Source organism: Taudactylus pleione, unplaced genomic scaffold (assembly GCF_031769625.1).
Source record: "Taudactylus pleione unplaced genomic scaffold, aTauple2 ptg000670l, whole genome shotgun sequence".
Lineage (NCBI taxonomy): Eukaryota > Metazoa > Chordata > Amphibia > Anura > Myobatrachidae > Taudactylus > Taudactylus pleione.
Window position 1 is genome coordinate 403,884 of NW_028285072.1, and position 21,217 is coordinate 425,100.

The 21,217-nt window shown below is 51.0% G+C and overlaps 1 protein-coding gene across 1 annotated transcript; it reads right to left on the minus strand.

Annotated features, from left to right (window-relative positions):
- Positions 1-11,934: 11,934 nt before the first annotated feature.
- LOC148478246 (lymphocyte antigen 6E-like) lies at positions 11,935-20,658 on the minus strand. The gene is made up of 3 exons (XM_088455737.1): positions 20,576-20,658; positions 16,241-16,360; positions 11,935-12,204 (listed from the first exon to the last, which is right to left on the minus strand). The coding sequence occupies exons 1-3, from the start codon at positions 20,625-20,627 to the stop codon at positions 11,993-11,995; spliced, it is 384 nt and encodes a 127-aa protein (XP_088311863.1). The 5' UTR covers positions 20,628-20,658; the 3' UTR covers positions 11,935-11,992.
- Positions 20,659-21,217: the final 559 nt, after the last annotated feature.

The window sequence follows — 21,217 nt, forward strand, 5'->3', positions numbered from 1 at the left end:
GCTGCTCTGTGACTAGGAGTGGTGCCCTGTGACTAGCAGGGATGCCCTGGGACTAGGAGCGGTGCTCTGTAACTAGCAGGGATGCCCTGTGACTAGGAGCGGTGCTCTGTAACTATCAGGGATGTTCTTTGACTAGGAGTGGTGCCCTGTGACTAGGAGTGGTGCCCTGTGACTAGGAGCGGTGCCCTGTGACTAGCAGGGATGCTCTGTGACTAGGAGTGGTGCCCTGTGACAAGGAGTGGTGCCCTGTGACAAGCAGGGATGCTCTGTGACTAGCAGGGTTGCCCTGTGACTAGGAGCGGTGCTCTGTAACTAGCAGGGATGCTCTGTGACTAGGAGCGGTGCTCTGTGACTAGGAGTGGTGCCCTGTGACAAGGAGTGGTGCCCTGTGACTAGGAGCGGTGCTCTGTAACTAGCAGGGATGCTCTGTGACTAGGAGCGGTGCTCTGTGACTAGGAGTGGTGCCCTGTGACTAGGAGTGGTGCCCTGTGACTAGGAGCGGTGCTCTGTAACTAGCAGGGATGCTCTGTGACCAGGAGTGGTGTCTTGTGACTAGGAGCGGTGCTCTGTGACTAGGAGTGGTGACCTGTAACTAGCAGGGATGTTCTGTGACGAGGAGGGATGCTCTGTGACTAGGAGCAGTGCCCTGTGACTAGGAACGGTGCTCTGTAACTAGCAGGGATGCTCTGTGACTAGGAGTGGTGCCCTGTGACTAGGAGCGGTGCTCTGTAACTAGCAGGGATGCCCTGTGACTAGGAGCGCTGCTCTGTGACTAGGAGCAGTGCTCTATGACTAGCAGGGATGCCCTGTGACTAGGAGCGGTGCTCTATGACTAGCAGGGATGCTCTGTGACTAGGAGCGGTGCCCTGTGACTAGGAGGGGTGCTCTGTAACTAGCAGGGATGCTCTGTGACTAGGAGTGGTACCCTGTGACTAGGAGTGGTGACCTGTGACTAGTAGGGATGCTCTTTGACTAGGAGTGGTGCCCTGTGACTAGCAGGGATGCCCTGTGACTAGGAGCTGTGCTATGTGACTAGGAGCGGTTCTCTATGACTAGCAGGGATGCTCTGTGACTAGGAGCGGTGCCCTGTGACTAGGAGCAGTGCCCTGTGTTTAGGAAGGATGCTCTGTGACTAGGAGTGGTGCTCTGTTACTAGCAGGGATGCTCTGTGACTAGGAGTGGTGCCCTGTGACTAGCAGTGGTGCCCTGTGATGAGCAGGGAAGCTCTATGACTAGCAGGGATGCTCTGTGACTAGAAGCGGTGCTCTGTAACTAGCAGGGATGCTCTGTGACTAGGAGCGGTGCTCTGTGACTAGGAGTGGTGCCCTGTGACTAGCAGGGATGCTCATTGACTAGGAGCAGTGCCCTGTGACTAGGAGCGGTGCTCTGTAACTAACAGGGATGCCCTGTAACTAGGAGCAGTGCTCTGTGACTAGGAGCAATGCTCTGTAACTAGCAGGGATGCTCTGTGACTAGGAGCGGTGCTCTGTGATTAGCAGTGGTGCCCTGTAACTAGCAGGGATGCTCTGTGACAAGGAGCAGTGCCCTGTGACTAGGATCGGTGCTCTGCAACTAGCTGGGATGCCTTGTGACTAGGAGCGCTGCTCTGTGACTAGGAGCAGTGCCCTGTGACTAGGAGCGGTGCTCTGTAACTAGCAGGGATGCCCTGTAACTAGGAGCAGTGCTCTGTGACTAGGAGCGGTGCTCTGTAACTAGCAGGGATGCTCTGTGACTAGGAGCAGTGTACGGTGACTAGGAGCGGTACTCTGTAACTAGCAGGGATGCCCTGTGTCTAGGAGTGGTGCCCTGTGACTAGGAGTGGTGCTCTGTGACTAGGAGTGGTGCTCTGTGACTAGTAGGGATGCTTTTTGACTAGGAGCGGTGCCCTGTGACTAGTAGGGATGCTCTGTGACTAGAAGGGATGCTCTGTGACTAGGAGCGGTGCCCTGTGACTAGGAGCGGTGCCCTGTGATTAGGAAGGATGCTCTGTGACTAGGAGTGGTGCCCTGTGACTAGGAGTGGTGCCCTGTGACGAGCAGGGATGCTCTGTGACTAGCAGGGTTGCCCTGTGACTAGGAGCGGTGCTCTGTAACTAGCAGGGATGCTCTGTGACTAGGAGCGGTGCTCTGTGACTAGGAGTGGTGCCCTGTGACTAGCAGGGATGCTCTGTGACTAGGAGCAGTGCCCTGTGACTAGGAGCGGTGCTCTGTAACTAGCAGGGATGCCCTGTAACTAGGAGCAGTGTTCTGTGACTAGGAGCGATGCTCTGTAACTAGCAGGGATGCTCTGTGACTAGGAGTGGTGCCTTGTGACTAGGAGCGGTGCTCTGTGATTAGGAGTGGTGCCCTGTAACTAGCAGGGATGCTCTGTGACAAGGAGCGGTGCCCTGTGACTAGGATCGGTGCTCTGTAACTAGCTGGGATGCCCTGTGACTAGGAGCACTGCTCTGTGACTAGGAGCGGTGCTCTATGACTAGCTGGGATGCCCTGTGACTAGGAGCGGTGCTCTGTGACTAGGAGCGGTGCTCTATGACTAGCAGGGATGCTCTGTGACTAGGAGCGGTGCCCTGTGACTAGGAGGCGTGCTCTGTAACTAGCAGAGATGCTCTGTGACTAGGAGTGGTACCCTGTGACTAGGAGTGGTGCCCTGTGACTAGCAGGGATGCTCTTTGACTAGGAGTGGTGCCCTGTGACTAGCAGGGATGCTCTGTGACTAGGAGCGATGCTCTGTGACTAGTAGTGGTGCTCTGTGACTAGCAGGGATGCCCTGTGACTAGGAGCGGTGCTCTGTGAGTAGGAGCGGTGCTCTATGACTAGCAGGGATGCTCTGTGACTAGGAGCAGTGCCCTGTGACTAGGAGCGGTGCCCTGTGATTAGGAAGGATGCTCTGTGACTAGGAGTGGTGCTCTGTGACTAGCAGGGATGCTCTGTGACTAGGAGTGGTGCCCTGTGACTAGGAGTGGTGCCCTGTGACGAGCAGGGATGCTCTGTGACTAACAGGGTTGCCCTGTGACTAGGAGCGGTGCTCTGTAACGAGCTGGGATGCTCTGTGACTAGGAGCGGTGCTCTGTGACTAGGAGTGGTGCCCTGTGACTAGCAGGGATGCTCTGTGACTAGGAGCAGTTCCCTGTGACTAGGAGCGGTGCTCTGTAACTAGCAGGGATGCCCTGTAACTAGGAGCAGTGTTCTGTGACTAGGAGCGATGCTCTGTAACTAGCAGGGATGCTCTGTGACTAGGAGTGGTGCCTTGTGACTAGGAGCGGTGCTCTGTGATTAGGAGTGGTGCCCTGTAACTAGAAGGGATGCTCTGTGATAAGGAGCGTTGCCCTGTGACTAGGATCGGTGCTCTGTAACTAGCTGGGATGCCCTGTGACTAGGAGCGCTGCTCTGTGACTAGGAGCGGTGCTCTATGTCTAGCTGGGATGCCCTGTGACTAGGAGCGGTGCTCTGTGACTAGGAGCGGTGCTCTATGACTAGCAGGGATGCTCTGTGACTAGGAGCGGTGCCTCTGTGACTTGGAGCGGTGCTCTGTGACTAGGAGTGGTGCTCTGTGACTAGCAGGGATGCCCTGTGACTAGGAGTGGTGCTCTATGACTAGGAGTGGTGCCCTGTGACTAGCACGGATGCTCTGTGACTAGGAGCGGTGCCCTGTGACTAGGAGCGGTGCCCTGTGATTAGCAAGGATGCTCTGTGACTAGGAGTGGTGCTCTGTGACTCATACTTGCCTACATTGTAGTACTCTTTTGCGGGAGACTTGGAGAGAGGAGAAAGATCGGGTCGTGATGGGGGCGGGGCCTGACATCTTGCATCATTAGGCCCCACCCCCTTCAAGGCGAATTGCCGCGATTGGCGTAGATTTGCATAAGGGGCGGTGCTAAATGACGCGATTCCCGCAGAATCGCGTAATTAAGCCCCGCCCCCTACACAGAGACCCGCGAGTGCTGCGGAAGTTCTCCACATTCTGCCCACTTCACTAGGAAGTGGGCAGAAAGCGTGAGAAATGCCTACCCTTCTGGGGGTGCGGGGGGTTACCTGAAAAATCGGGAGCCTCCCGCGAAAACCGGGAGGGTAGGCATGTATGCTGTGACTAGTAGGGATGCTCTGTGACAAGAAGGGATGCTCTGTGACTAGCAGGGATGCTCTGTGACTAGGGGCTCTATTTACTACAATCCGCATATTGAATGCGGATTGTAGTGTGATATTACCGAGTGAATTCGCATTGCGAATTCAGGCAATATCACAGGGATTTACTATAAATCCCTTGCAGGGACAGAGCTTTCGATAAAGCTCTGTCCCTGCGGATCCCATCCGCACTCTAGTCGCGGTATTTTCGGAAAAAATACAGCGACTAAGAGCCCGCGCATGCGCCGACCGACCACCGCTACTACCCCCCACCAACGCTAAGCCCCGCCCCCGGTGCTAAGCCCCGCCCCCCACGATCGCGGACCCCCGCGACCCCCCCTCCCCCCCCGCGAAGGGGCTCCCTTCATTACACTTACCTGCATCCTCCTGGCCTCCGGTGATCTTCTCCGGGCTTCCCGATCAGGTGCTCTCCCATACTGCACTGGTGCCCGATCACCTGATGACCGGGCCCCAGTGCACTGTGGGAGACCAGCTGACCGGAGAGGAGCCATCACCGGAGGCCCGATCACCGGTCCCTGGAATCAGGTAAGGAAAAAAAAAATGTTTAATTTTTTTTTCTTTTTTTTACAGTAAACAGCTTGCGGTCTACTTAGGCCACTTAGCTGATTACTGGTACCGGCTCCCGCCTCTGCTCTCCCCGTTAGAGCAGAGTGGGAGCCCGGTAACCGGGGGAGACCCTGGATAACGCCACCTCCAGGTGGCGTTATTATCACAGGGCTTCCCCCGGTATTTTTTTACAATTTATTTTTAGTAACTTGCACACAGATCATATTTCCCATTACAATTATGGGAAATGCGATCTGCTTTACTAAAAATAAGTGATACTGGGGGTTGGAGTAGAATTTTACTAATTCTACTCCAATTGCCCTATAGTAACTACAGGTGAAACTAAAATAATGTGAAAAGGGTGTGAAAACACCCTTTTTCACTTTATTTTAATAAAAATAATGTTAATAAATAGAGCCCTAGGAGTGGTGCCCTGTGACTAGGAGCGGTGCTCTGTGACTAGGAGCGGTGCCCTGTGACTAGTAGGGATGCTCTGTGACTAGAAGGGATGCTCTGTGACAAAGAGCGGTGCCCCGTGACTAGTAGGGATGCTCTGTGACTAGAAGGGATGCTCTGTGACTTGGAGCGGTGCCCTGTGACTAGTAGGGATGCTCTGTGACTCAGAGCGGTGCTCTGTGACTAGGAGCGGTGCTCTGTGACTAGGAGTGGTGCCCAGTGACTAGGAGTGGTGCTCTGTGACTAGGAGTGGTGCCCTGTGACTAGCAGGGATGCTCTGTGACTTGGAGCGGTGCCCTGTGACCAGGAGCGGTGCCCTGTGACTAAGAGCGGTGCCCTGTGACTAGGAGCGGTGCCCTTTGACTAGTAGGGATGCTCTGTGACTAGAAGGGATGCTCTGTGACTAGGAGCAGTGCCCTGTGACTTGAAGGGATGCTCTGTGACTAGGAGCGGTGCCCTGTGACTAGTAGGGATGCTCTGTCACTAGAAGGGATGCTCTTTGACTAGGAGTCGTGCCCTGTGACTAGTAGGGATGCTCTGTGACTAGGAGCGGTGCTCTGTGACTAGGAGTGGTGCTCTGTGACTAGGAGTGGTGCCCTGTGACTAGCAGGGATGCTCTGTGACAAGGAGCGGTGCTCTGTGACTAGGAGTGGTGCCCTGTGACTAGGAGTGGTGCAATGTGACTAGGAGTGGTGCTCTGTGACTAGGAGTGGTGCCCTGTGACTAGTAGGGATGCTCCGTGACTAGAAGGGATGCTCTGTAACTAGGAGCGGTGCCCTGTGACTAGAAGGTATGCTCTGTGACTAGAAGGGATGCTCTGTGACTAGGAGTGGTGCCCTGTGAATAGCAGGGATGCTCTGTGACTAGGAGTGGTGCCCTGTGACTAGTAGGGATGCTCTGTGACTAGAAAGGGTGCTCTGTGACTAGGAGAGGTGCCCTGTGACTAGGAGCGGTGCTCTGTGACTAGCAGGGATGCCCTGTGACTAGTAGCGGTGCCCTGTGACTAGGAGTGGTGCTCTATGACTAGGAGTGGTGCCCTGTGACTAGTAGGGATGCTCTGTGACTAGGAGCGGTGCTCTGTGACTAGGAGTGGTGCCCTGTGACTAGGAGTGGTGCAATGTGACTAGGAGTGGTGCTCTGTGACTAGGAGTGGTGCCCTGTGACTAGTAGGGATGCTCTGTGACTAGAAGGGATGCTCTGTGACTAGGAGCGGTGCCCTGTGACTAGAAGGTATGCTCTGTGACTAGAAGGGATGCTCTGTGACTAGGAGTGGTGCCCTGTGAATAGCAGGGATGCTCTGTGACTAGGAGTGGTGCCCTGTGACTAGTAGGGATGCTCTGTGACTAGAAGGGGTGCTCTGTGACTAGGAGAGGTGCCCTGTGACTAGGAGCGGTGCTCTGTGACTAGCAGGGATGCCCTGTGACTAGTAGCGGTGCCCTGTGACTAGGAGTGGTGCTCTATGACTAGGAGTGGTGCCCTGTGACTAGTAGGGATGCTCTGTGACTAGGAGCGGTGCCCTGTGACTTGTAGGGATGCTCTGTGACTAGCAGGGATGCTCTGTGACTAGGAGCGGTGCTCTGTGACTAGGAGCGGTGCTCTGTGACTAGGAGTGGTGCCCTGTGACTAGCAGGGATGCTCTGTGGCTAGCAGGGATGCTCTGTGACTAGGAGTGGTACCCAGTGACTAGCAGGGATGCTCTGTGCCTAGGAGTGGTGTCCTGTGACTAGCAGCGATGCTCTGTGACTAGCAGGGATGCCCAGTGACTAGGAGCAGTGCCCTGTGACTAGCAGGGATGCTCTGTGACTAGGAGTGGTGCCCTGTGACTAGGAGCGGTGCTCTGTGATTAGCAGGAATGCCCTGTGACTAGGAGCGGTGCCCTGTAACTAGGAGTGGTGCTCTGTGACTAGGAGTGGTGCCCTGTGACTAGTAGGGATGCTCTGTGACTAGGAGCGGTGCCCTGTGACTAGTAGGGATGCTCTGTGACTAGCAGGGATGCTCTGTGACTAGCAGGGATGCCCAGTGACTAGGAGCAGTGCCCTGTGACTAGCAGGGATGCTCTGTGACTAGGAGTGGTGCCCTGTGACTAGGAGCGGTGCTCTGTGACGAGGAGTGGTGCCCTGTGACTAGTAGGGATGCTCTGTGACTAGGAGCGGTGCCCTGTGGCTAGTAGGGATGCTCTGTGACTAGCAGGGTTGCTCTGTGACTAGGAGCGGTGCTCAGTGACTAGGAGTGGTGCTCTGTGACTAGGAGTGGTGCCCTGTGACTAGCAGGGATGCTCTGTGACTAGGAGCGGTGCTCTGTAACTAGCAGGGATGCTCTGTGACTAGGAGCGGTGCTCTGTGACTAGCAGGGATGCTCTTTGACTAGGAGTGGTGCTCTGTGACTAGCAGGGATGCTCTGTAACTAGCAGGGATGCTCTGTGACAAGGAGCGGTGCTCTGTAACTAGCAGGGATGCTCTGTGACTAGGAGCGGTGCCCTGTGACTAGGAGCGGTGCCCTGTGACTAGGAGCGGTGCTCTATGACTAGCAGGGATGCTCTGTAACTAGGAGCGGTGCCCTGTGACTAGTAGGGATGCTCTGTGACTAGAAGGGATGCTCTGTGACTAGGAGTGGTGCCCTGTGAATAGCAGGGATGCTCTGTGACTAGGAGTGGTGCCCTGTGACTAGTAGGGATGCTCTGTGAATAGAAGGGATGCTCTGTGTCTAGGAGCGGTGCCCTGTGACTTGGAGCGGTGCTCTGTGACTAGCAGGGATGCACTGTGACTAGTAGCGGTGCCCTGTGACTAGGAGTGGTGCTCTATGACTAGGAGTGGTGTCCTGTGACTAGTAGGGATGCTCTGTGACTAGGAGCGGTGCCCTGTGACTAGTAGGGATGCTCTGTGACTAGCAGGGATGCTCTGTGACTAGGAGCGGTGCTCTGTGACTAGGACCGGTGCTCTGTGACTAGGAGTTTTGCCCTGTGACTAGCAGGGATGTTCTGTGACTAGCAGGGATGCTCTGTGACTAGGAGTGGTACCCTGTGACTAGCAGGGATGCTCTGTGACTAGGAGTGGTGCCCTGTGACTAGGAGCTGTGCTCTGTGACTAGCAGGGATGCCCTGTGACTAGGAGTGGTGCCCTTTGACTAGGAGCAGTGCTCTGTGACTAGCAGGGATGCCCAGTGACTAGGAGCAGTGCCCTGTGACTAGCAGGGATGCTCTGTGACTAGGAGTGGTGCCCTGTGACTAGGAGCGGTGCTCTGTGACTAGCAGGGATGCCCTGTGACTAGGAGCGGTGCCCTGTAACTAGGAGTGGTGCTCTGTGACTAGGAGTGGTGCCCTGTGACTAGTAGGGATGCTCTGTGACTAGGAGCGGTGCCCTGTGACTAGCAGGGATGCTCTGTGACTAGCAGGGATATTCTGTGACTAGGAGCGGTGCTCTGTGACTAGGAGCAGTGCCCTGTGACTAGCAGGGATGCTCTGTGACTAGAAGGGATGCTCTGTGACTAGGAGTGGTGCCCTTTGACTAGCAGGGATGCTCTGTGACTAGGAGTGGTGCCCTGTGACTAGGAGCGGTGCTCTGTGACGAGCAGGGATGCCCTGTGACTAGGAGCGGTGCCCTGTGACTAGGAGTGGTGCTCTGTGATGAGGAGTGGTGCCCTGTGACTAGTAGGGATGCTCTGTGACTAGGAGCGGTGCCCTGTGACTAGAAGGGATGCTCTGTGACTAGCAGGGTTGCTCTGTGACTAGGAGCGGTGCTCTGTGACTAGGAGCGGTGCTCTGTGACTAGGAGTGGTGCCCTGTGACTAGCAGGGATGCTCTGTGACTAGGAGCGGTGCTCTGTAACTAGCAGAGATGCTCTGTGACTAGGAGCGGTGCTCTGTGACTAGCAGGGATGCTCTTTGACTTGGAGTGGTGATCTGTGACTAGCAGGGATGCTCTGTAACTAGCAGGGATGCTCTGTGACAAGGAGCGGTGCTCTGTAACTAGCAGGGATGCTCTGTGACTAGGAGCGGTGCCTTGTGACTAGGAGCGGTGCCCTTTGACTAGGAGCGGTGCTCTATGACTAGCAGGGATGCTCTGTGACTAGGAGCGGTGCCCTGTGACTAGGAGCGGTGCCCTGTGACGAGCAGGGATGCTCTGTGACTAGGAGCGGTGCCTTGTGACTAGGAGCGGTGCTCTGTGACTAGGAGCGATGCTCTGTGACTAGGAGCAGTGCCTTGTGACTAGCAGGGATGCCCTGTGACTAGTACGGATGCTCTGTGACTAGGAGTGGTGCCCTGTGACTAGGAGTGGTGCCCTGTGACTAGCAGGGATGCTCTGTGACTAGGAGCGGTGCTCTGTGACTAGGAGTGGTGCCCTGTGACTAGCAGGGATGCTCTGTGACTAGGAGCGGTGCTCTGTAACTAGCAGGGATGCTCTGTGACTAGGAGCGGTGCTCTGTGACTTGGAGTCGTGCCCTGTGACTTGGAGTGGTGCCCTGTGACTAGTAGGGATGCTCTGTGACTAGGAGCGGTGCTCTGTGACTTGGAGTCGTGCCCTGTGACTAGGAGTGGTGCCCTGTGACTAGTAGGGATGCTCTGTGACTAGGTGCGGTGCCCTGTGACTAGGAGCGGTGCTCTGTAACTAGCAGGGATGCTCTGTGACTAGGAGCGGTGCTCTGTGCCTAGGAGCAATGCTCTGTGACTAGCAGGGATGCTCTGTGACTAGGAGCGGTGCTTTGTGACTAGCATGGATGCTCTGTAACTAGCAGAGATGCTCTGTGACAAGGAGCGGTGCTCTGTAACTAGCAGGGATGCTCTGTGACTAGGAGTGGTGCTCTGTGACTAGGAGCAGTGCCCTGTGACTAGGAGCGGTGCTCTATGACTAGCAGGGATGCTCTGTGACTAGGAGCGGTGCCCTGTGACTAGGAGCTGTGCCCTGTGACGAGCAGGGATGTTCTGTGACTAGGAGTGGTGCCTTGTGACTAGGAGAGGTGCTCTGTGACTAGGAGCGATGCTCTGTGACTAGGAGCGGTGCCCTGTGACTAGCAGGGATGCTCTGTGACTGGCAGGGATGCTCAGTGACTAGGAGTGGTGCCCTGTGACTAGGAGCGATGCTCTGTGACTAGGAGCGGTGCCCTGTGACTAGCAGGGATGCCCTGTGACTAGCCGGGATGCTCTGTGACTAGGAGTGGTGCCCTGTGACTAGGAGCGATGCTCTGTGACTAGGAGTGGTGTCCTGTGACTAGCAGGATGCTCTGTGACTAGAAGGGATGCTCTGTTACTTGGAGCGGTGCCCTGTGACTAGGAATGGTGCCCTGTGACTAGCAGGGATGCTCTTTGACTAGCAGGGATGCTCTTTGACTAGCAGGGATGCCCTGTGACTAGGAGTGGTGCTCTGTGACTAGTAGTGGTGCTCTATGACTAGCAGGGATGTCCTGTGACTAGCAGGGATGCCCTTTGACTAGAAGGGATGCCCTGTGACTAGCAGGGTTGCTCTGTGTCTAGGAGCGATGCCCTGTGACTAGGAGTGATGCTCTGTGACTAGGAGCGATGCTCTGTGACTAGGAGTGATGCACTGTGACTAGGAGCGATGCTCTGTGACTAGCAGTGATGCTCTGTGAATTCAAAGTAGCCCCGACGCCCCCATTTACATACATCCCAAATATATATATATTATACCCCTGGCAAAAAGTGGAAAAAAACCATGGAAATGAGCATGAAGCCCCTGGCAACGGGTATGGAACACCTGACAACAAGCATAAAACCCCTGGCAACGAACATGAAACCCCTGGAAATGAGCATGAAGCCCCTGGCAACAGGTATGGAACACCTGACAACAAGCATGAAACCCAGAGACCCCGAGCATCTAGCATGAAACCCCTTGTAATGAGCAAGAGACCCCTGACAACGAGCATGAGACCCCTGATGAGCTGGTAATTTAAAAGTAAGTAGAAGCCTTAATGTGGGGCATATATGTAAGGGGCTCTTTGGTAATTGGCATTACAGTGTGTGGCATAAGGTGTAATGGGCATTACAGTGTGTGGCATAAGGTGTATGGGGCATTACAGTGTGTGGCATAAGGTGTAAGGGGCATTACGGTGTGTGGCATAAGGTGTAAGGGGCATTACAGTGTGTGGCATAAGGTGTAAGGGGCATTACGGTGTGTGGCATAATGTGAAAATACTGTAAACTGTCAAGAGGGTGTGGGGGCACATTTTAAACTTTTGCACTGGAACCAAATTGCGTATAAATGGCCCTTTAATTATTTTACCAAAATGCCATGGGGGGAGGGGCTCAGAAACATTTTTGGCAGGGTGGAGCAAAATTCATAGTCACACCACTGGCTGTTGCACTGCAGAGAGAGGGGTGAGGCTGGTGGTGAAGAGACATACAGGTGGGTGAGGCTGGAGATACACATGGCGATGCTGAAGACAGATATCTGTTGCTGGCCATGCCAGTAGGTGACAGATTGAGCTTTATTATAAGTACACATTCTCTCACCTTATGGTAAGACACCTGTCTCTTTTTGCTGACAGCTGCTCTCTGGTCTCTTTGGCCTGGAGCATAGATTCACTTACACAGCAGACTTGCTAGGAGAAGCTGCTGCCACTGGGGATGTGCAGCGGCTCTGTCCTGTCAATTATACTGCATGTTCTGGCCATAGCTCTAGTAAAATTGTATTATATACTACTGCAATATATCCTGTACTACTGCAATTGTGGTTATTATTTAAATGGCTGGCCAGACCGTGAGGAAGGTCTCCGGACAACTGGAAACCACCCCTGTGTTTGCCTATGCCCTCCCATTAGAAGCAAGTCACAATAATGGAAAGATTTGAAACCATTTTTATTATAGTCTGCATATCAGGACTTATTTACAGTCATACATTATAAAGAGGAACTTCTCAGGAGAGTCCCGACGAATCCCAGGGCCACAGCGAGGAGGGTGTAGGTGGACTTGACACTATTGGCCCCATTGATGTTACACAGGTTGGTGCTACAGCAGGACACTTTAGTTGCGACCATCAAGAAATTATATGCAGATGATGTGCAGTTCGATGAACACATCTTAGCGACGGCGGAAGAAGACAGAAGACTACCTAGAGTGTACAAGACAGAAAAGAGTGAGACAATATCAGTACTTCCTATGAGCATGGACACTATGGGGTCTATGTACTAAGCCTCGAAGAGAGATAAAGTGGCTGGGGATAAAGTGCCAACCAATCAGCTCCTAACTGTCACTTGTCAAACACAAACAGCATGTAAAATAAAATGACAGGAGCTGATCGGTTGGTACTTTACCTTTTGCCTTATCTCCCTCCAAGGCTTAGTACATCTCCTCCTATGTACATCTCCTCCTATGTATCTAGTGTGGATCAGTATAGTCCTATGGCACAATATGGGCACTTTCTATAGAGTATGGGACAGTCCCCAGTCACCTGCACACAGGGCAGCGAGGAGACATATAACAATTAATTTCTCAGGCAGTTACAGGCGTTTCTCAGGTAGGGCGTAGGCCAAGGGTAACAACAGAAATCCACTGAAAGTAAAATTAAAAATCAGAAATGTCCATTCACTGATATTAGACCAAGTTTAAACTACAGTAATACTTTTGAAGAAACTAGTTAATATTACAGTAACTGAGGGCCTCATTTATCAATAAGTGACATTCATTTTATTTTCTAAAAGTTTTAGCAAAATCTAACGTAAATCTCGTTAAAGGACATAAGCTTTTAACATTTTTGTTTGTTTGGTTATTTTTTTCATTACATTTATATTAAAATAAAAAGATAAAGAAAGCAATAGGGGTACAAAACGCACACTACTCGGGACCAGTGGCGTCAGAAGGGGGGTGCGGGGGGTGCGGCCCGCATCGGGTGTCACCCTTCAAGGGGGTGACACCAAAAACAGCAGCATACAGACCCGCGGGCCGCACCTGCTGCCAGCACACTCCCTTCCTCTCCACCGAGGTCCTGCACTCCGCCGCCGCCGCCGGGAGTGACTTAGTTCTCTCTCCGCGGCCGGCGTCCAGAGCCACACACAGGCACAGAGCATTTCTATGTGCCTGTGTGTGGCTCTGGACGCCGGCCGTGGTGACGTCATCACTCGCGCGGCATGAGGAAGAAGGAGGTGCGCGCTCGGAACCCTCCTGGTGGAAGCCAGCCTGGAGTGGACATCCTGAAGATAGGTAAGTAGTATTGCACAGGGGAGGGGGCACAGCATAAGGGGCATTACTGGGGGTGTTCTGGGGGCACTACTGGGGGTACTGTATAGGGGGCGCAGTATAAGGGCATTATAGAAGGCACAGCATATGTTGCACTACTGTCTGGGGGCACTGCATAAGGGGAGCTCCTGCGGGGTACTGTATAAGGGCACTACTGGGGTACTGTATAAGGGCACTATAAGGGGCACTGTATAAGGGCACTATAGGGGGCACTGTATAAGGGGTGCTACTGGGGTACTGTATAAGGGCACTATAGGGGGCACTGTATAAGGGGTGCTACTGGGGGTACTGTGTAAGGGCACTACTGGGGTACTGTATAAGGGCACTATAGGGGGCACTGTATAAGGGGTGCTACTGGGGGTACTGTATAAGGGCACTACTGGGGTACTGTATAAGGGCACTATAGGGGGCACTGCATAAGGGGAGCTACTGGGGGCACAGCATCAGGGGCTCTAATACAGGAAGCATTGCATAATGGGCTTTAATATAGGAGGCATTGCATAATGGGTTCTAATACAGGAAGCACTGCATATTGGGCACAACTACAGGGGGCATTGCATAAAGGGGTATTACTAAAGGGGAAACTGCATAATGGACACTATTACTGGGGGCATTGAATAAGGGGCACTACTACTGTGGGCATTGTGTATAAGTGTCAATAACGTGGTCATTGTGTGAAATGGGCACTACTGTGTGTCAGAACATAAATAAGGGACACTATTTATGGTGTAATGTGAATCTCTAGCACTATGAGCGGTGTAATGTGGATAAGATTGTGCTACTGTGTGGCGTAATTTGAATTAGGGATAGTATTGTATGGCCATGTCCCTTTCTTTCAAGATCACGCCCCTTTTTTGCGCTACACGCCTTATGCGCACGCTGTCCTTTTATTGATAAATCACCGGGGGAGGGGGGGGTCGTTCCACCACATCTCTAGGACCACTTCAAGCATTGCTACCCAGAATATCGGACGTGGCATCGACACGCCTGCCGGGTGCGCCTGGCATTCCGTGAGGAGCACAGTGTGACTGCTGGACTGGTAAGGGGGAAGAGTTCGCGGAGCTGCGCTCCATGGTCCCGATTTTTTTGTTGTGTGGGGGGGTGTCACCGTGCATTACAGTACCGGGTGACACCAACCCTAGTGACGCCTCTGCTCAGGACACTCTGTTGAAATGAACGCAATGGCAGTGCGGTGGCGGCCTCGGGCAAACCTGGGGGCATGTCCATGCATGTCAGCGCGTATGAATGACCTTATTGCAAGCGTTGCATACAGATATATCAGACCATTCACTAAACTTTTTAGACAGACCTCGTATACGAATTGCAGATATTTATTATTTATGCAGTTGATTGATTATTGTCCGACTGTGCATATGTCTAGGCCACAATGCGCATGTGGGAGGGGACAGCCAGGTCGGACAAGCAGGGGGGGGTGGGCCTTAAGAAGGGGGGATGGCCGGGTATACTACTCAGCAACAGGGCGGGGCGGGGGTGGGGACACTGAATCACGTCATTTTGCCCCTGCTACACAATGCTGAGATTTTCGGCATTATGAAGCAGGGGGCGGGGCCACAATTTTTATTGTAAACTCGGAATATTGTAATCGCAGGGGGGGGGTCTGGATGGGTCGGCGGCTGCCAGGAGTCTTGCCTGCCTTTCCGAGGGGCCGGGAGCGGCACACGATTTTCGGGAGGCTCCCGGCCTAATCAGGAGTGTAGGCATGTATGGTGTTACCCAGGTGCAAAGTTACTGACTCTTTTCCTGCTTCGCCCCCAACTGAGAACTTTCCCCAAAGCATACTTGCCTACTCTTCCGAAACGGCCGGGAACCTCCCAAAAATCAGGCGGTGCTCCCGGCCGCTCCCGCCACAAGCAGGCAAGTCTCCTGACCGGCCGGCCAACCCTTGGACCACCCGCAACTCCCACACAAACCCCCACAGGGAGGGGACCAATGATGCGATTCGCACGGACTCATGTCCTCATGACTCTCATACTGCATCATTGTACGCAGGACGCATTTAAGCATTGTAAAATTGGGCAGGATGTGGGGCCCCGCCAAAACAGCCTAGCAGGAAGACTAGGGGGTAAGTATCGTGTCTGGTCGAGTTTCGCCGTTTCTAAACTCGATCAGGCTCACTGAAACTCGGGTGATTTTAGGCTTCTGAAACATTCAAATTTACCAAGAATCTTGTTTTGTTTTTCAGTGTCTGACCACAGCCAAACTCTCCCGAACAAGCAGCCTGCACATATCAGTGAGATATGTGAAGGCTGCTTGTGTGTTTTAAAGGGGAAAAAAGGGTTAATTAAAAAAAATGACATAGGGCCCCTCCCCAAAAAACATAACCAGCCCCGGACACCTTAACCAGCCCTGGTTCTAAAAATCTGGGGGGGGGGGGTGGAGAATGTGGGGTTTCCCCATACTTTAGGAACTAGCACTGTGCCGTTGAGCCAGTGCTGGTTTTAAAAATAGGGGGGGGGGAATTGCATAGGGTACCCCTAATTTTTAAAACCAACACCGGACTCAAATCCGGCTAGGGTGTAATGCAACAGCCAGGGGACCCTTTCACCGGGTTTCCCCAGCCAATTCATTATCTCCACAAGCAGGTCAAGCTGAGCCGGGGATCTAAGGGGAGGTGGGGTCCCCCCAATAATGGGGTACCACTCTCCTGAGCACCCCAGGCTTAAGCTGAAGCCTGGGACTCTTCCCTGCACCCCTGGGCGGAGGGTGCAGGGGTAATAATGGGGATAATAATCATGTAAACTATTGTTTTTTACAGTGGAACTACATGTGCCAGCGTGCCTGCTCTCTGGCACTTGTGGAAGTTTAAATAAGTTTAACTGATTTAAGAAACTTTTCTTATTGATAAAGGAACATCTGTGTTATATGACTCGAGCATAGATTGTGTATATTACCTATTGAGGCAGTACTAACAATGGTCATACATGACGTTTCATTGGCCGAGCAGTTGGTCTGTGTCATACATGCAGTGTTGCTGAGCTGGGAGGAACATGTATAACATGTCAATGAATAGGCTGGAAAAAACAAAACACAGCTTGTTAGCATGTAACATGTACATCCCCAGGGTCATCCCCCACACACATCCCAGTGTCAGTGTGTACGTGTGTTTGCTGTACATAAAGCTGTACCTTATTATTTATATAATAATAGAAGTAAAATGCAGATGCACACTCTGTAATACATTCTGCAATTCAAGTCAGACTGAGGTATGTAGCATCATTCTGGCCAATAATATGGGTCTACCCATCACGTCCAGACGACCTCATTAGACAGGTCCCTAACCTTCCTATGGTACAAGTCTAGGGCACAGGACCCCCCCAGGTCAGAACAATCAAACCATCCCAGACATCACCCTAGTGAGAGATAGCAATTAAAGTGTGAAGGAGTGTCAGATATTAAAGAAGCTGCCGCTATGTGTGAGGGGATGCGGTTAGTATACCGACACCCAGGATGCCGATCTCGGCGCCGGAATCCCGATCAGCGTGGGAAGACCGACAATGGAATCATGACATGGCTGGAGATACCGAAGCCGGAATCCCGACAGCAGCCATCCCGATCTTAGGTATAGCGGGGCCGGGTAGGTGTTAGCCGCGGGGCGGGAGTATTAGGTTTAGGCATCTCGGGGGGAGTAAGGGTTAGGCTGCAGGACGGGGAAGGATAGGGTTAGGCTGTAGACAGGGAGGGTTAGAGTTAGGCACCACCGGGGGGAGGCTAGGGTTAGGCACTAAAGGGGGAGGTTAGGTTTAGGCACTAAGGGGGGAGGGTTAGGTTTAGGCACTAAGGGGGGACGGTTAGGTTTAGGCACTAAGGGGGGAGGGTTAGGTTTAGGCACTAAGGGGGGGTTAGGTTTAGGCCAGAGGTTCCCAAACTTTTTTGAATCCCGGCACCTTAGAGTATCAGCATTGTTGTCACGGCACCCCTAAGCCAAACGTTTGTTACTGAGAAATTCAGGAAAAATGTAGTAAAGTGAAATTGTGATTATCTGTCATCCTTAGGGGCAGTTATGTGTTTGTGGACAGGTCTGAGATTCTGTTTGTTTACATATTTACATTACATTGACCATAAATAATTTGATTTGGTGCTGGACCACTAACCTGAGAGACCCCTGCCAGTGTACCGAGGCTCCCCAGGGTACCACGGTGCACAGTTTGGGAACCACTAGTTTAGGCACTTACCGGGAGGGTTAGGGTGCGGGGTGGGGAAGGTTAGTATGAGGGGGCAGGAAAGGGGGATTAGGGGGTATATAGGACAGGGGAACACTACTTACTGTTCCCCTGTCTGGATTGTAAGCATTGAGATGCCGCTATCAGTATATTGACAGCTGGCATCCCAAGTGTTGGGATATCATACCCAACCTATGTGTCTTATATGGGTGAGAGGTGGTAATAAGGGTGTTAAAAGTCTTACATAGATAAAAAAATAAAAATAAAGTATGAAATAAAGTATGAAATAAAGTATGAAATAAAGTATGCTAAAGGCCCCCATACATCAGCAATCTGAAAAGCACAATTGAACAATTTGAAAATTTGTTGCCCAATTTTAGGATTTCCCACTCTAGCAATCTGCACCCATACATTACAGATCTTTTTCAGCAAACACAGATCTTCCAATCTTGAAAGGCTCCATCATTTTACTAGTAACGGTCTGCAAATCTGCTGATCATCTCCATCACTAGCAATCTACAGCCCCAATCCATCTGTGACAGCCAACATGTTGGACAATCTGATTTACCAATTCCAATCACTTTTTGGTTGCAATCTGCGATCTCTGAAGCCTCATACATTGCAGATTTTTATAAAAAATCGATTGCGAGTTGCAGAATTGCCTCAATCGATTGCTGATGTATGGGGGCCTTATCTATTACTACAGCGACGCAGATTATGTTACATACCTCAGTCTGACTTGAATTGCAGAATGAATTACAGAGTGTGCATCTGCACCTTCCTTCTTTTGTGTGTGACAATGTAATGGCCCCCATACACGGTGCGATTGGTATAAGATCTGATCTCGCATTCGATTTCTCTTTACGCAATTTGTGTAAAGAAAAGTAACGATTAATCAAACGACCATACGATTAGATGTATCTTAAATGATAGCAAATCAATTAAGATATATCGTATGCAGCAAATAACCACACGATGCATCAAAAACGGCCATATCGTGTAAAAAATCGTGCCGTGTGTGGGGGCCTTAAGTCTCAAGTGTGGTAGCACCTCGCTATATATTACAGTTAGGGTGTGCAGTCTAGGGTCTTATTATTATCCCTATTACAGTATTCAGTCCATCCTAAAGGAGAGGTGAAAAAACGTGATATGGAACTACAAATCCCAGAATGTCTGGTCACTGCACAATACCTGTAGAGTTATAGGCTGCCTTGTCAGCAGCCAATTAACCTACCAGTATGGAGTTTTTTAGGGTTGAGGGAGGAACATCTGTAAATGAGCAAAAAAGTATAAAGTAAAGGTGCACAAATCATATAAATGTTGTATATAATTCAAAAAAACTTGTATTAATTACATATAAAATTAATTTATTCAAAAAGAATGGTGAAATATTTATTTTTACTTTTTAATAAAATCTGTGTTGAATATTGTGTGTTCTTTAAATACGGGATTTAGTGGTTTATTGTGCCAATATATATGTAGATTCACAATTTTCCTATTTAATTCTGTCTGAATCTTTCATATTATATTTGGCAACTATTTCAGACCACTGTTCAACAATGAAACAATGTTACAATATTCTGTGCTAACATTGTATTTTATCTTGTTGAACCAAATAATTATTAAAAGTTATATTTTAATTATATACAACATTTATATGATTTGTGCACCTTTACATTATACTTTTTTTTGCTCATTTTTGGATGTTTGTTGATAGTGGGTAGCACCTCTCCCATAAGGATGATACATATGTGAATTAATATTGGAGAGTATATTATATATGAAACTGGTGCAGTTGTATCTCTAAACTTCTACGGAGGACCATCTGTACCTGCAGGAAACCCATGCAAAAATGTGGAGAACATGCAAACTCCACACATAGGGCCTCATCCAGCAAAGATCGCTATTCTGCCAATACGCACAGACTGCAGTTGCTAATATCCACGGTGTTATGCAAATGTTTGCAAACGCAATGCGATCTCATCCTAACATAAGGACGCCCACTTCCCCTTACATACATCCGTATACTTGGGCAATATAGTGAAATAATCGGTAACATCGGACCCATACGCACAGGTAAGGCAGGTCAGACCTCACTCAGGAATTTCTAACTTCAGCGCACGCTATGAGGCCTCAGGCTGTGTATGGTATTGCAGGGGATAATTTATACATGCCCCTGCAACGCTGTCCCAACGCACTGCACGCCTGTGTTCGCCCGACCCCCCCATCACTACCCACAAATGGCACTTCCTGTCAATCACTCTGCCATGGGAACTGCGTAGCCACTGCATACGCAGTTCCCATCGCAATTGCTAGTTCGCACACGCGCCTTGCGATGCATACACATGTGCAGTGCGGAAACATCGGCTGAGTGCGTGCGTTCTCTCCTTTGCGTTCCTTGCTGAAACAGGCCCATATACCGCTGTGGGAATTCAATCCATGACATCAGTGCTGTGAGGCAGCAAGCTAACCATTGCACCACCATGCTGCCCATTGCCCTATGCTGTCATGTAATCTATCTTATCTCCCCATTGTACGACAGTGCTTAGGGGGGAGAGTTAATAAAGCTTGGAGAGAGATAAATAACACCAACCAATCAGCTTCTAACTCACTTTACAGGCTGTGTTTGAAAACTGATAGTTAGGAGCTGATTGGTTGGTGCTATTTATCTCCCATTTTATCTCTCTCCAAGCTTTATTAAATCTCCCCCTTAATGTGTTGGTGTCCTATGCATGAAATAATCATTAGCTCTTCTTAGTAAATGGTGTATAATTATGGTGTATTATTATGTAGCGTGACCTCAGCGATGTCAGTGTTCCAATATTTGGAGCCATCCCCAGAATATAAACCTGCGGGAGGGTCCATGCTATAGTGCCTCCAGATCTGAAGGAGGAAAGTAGATAAGCATCATTGTGGTCTATGAGGCCAGTAGTTTGTATTGTTGTTGGTTGTGGCCACTGACCTGAGATGCTGTAGAGATGGCCCATATGGCAAGAGATATAAGGACTCAGATACAATGGCTGAGGGGATGGATACACTGGCTGAGGAGATGGATGAGGCCCTTACCTGTCCCTACGCAGAGGACCATCACCAGGAGGACGCCTGTGGATGCTGCCATTGTGAGATGCAGGAGGTCAGTGGGGTCCTGGCTCTCACGTCTCCGTATATATTGACTTTGGGTTGTGCCTGGGAAGCTCAATTTCCAGGAATTCAGTCTCAGCCACTCCCTTGTCTGGACAAAGGAAGACAGCCTGAGCCAACCTATAATTATAGGCTGTTATTATGGCCAGCAGGTAAGGAGCCAGAGAAGGTCATTTCCGTAGTAAGGGGTAAATTTACTAAAGTGAAAAGTTTTTAGAAATAGAGATGTTGTCCATAGCAACCAATCAGATTCTACTTAACATTAACTAGCACCTTCTAGAAGATAACAGCTAGAATCTGATTGGTTGCTATGGGCAACAACTCCTCTTCTAAAAACTCCGACTTTAGTAGATTTACCCCTAAGTGTGTTGTAACACGTCTGAATGATGGTCATATTGGGGAGGTTTCTGGTGTTCATACTCTTTATGGTACATCCAAGCCCAATTTGCCAAGTAAGTTCTGCAAGAGGTGGCAACTTGGCACTCATGCCAAACAGGAGGCAGTCATTGCTGTGGGCCCTGATATACTGTAGAATCATAATAAGGGGTATACATTACATTGGGAGAC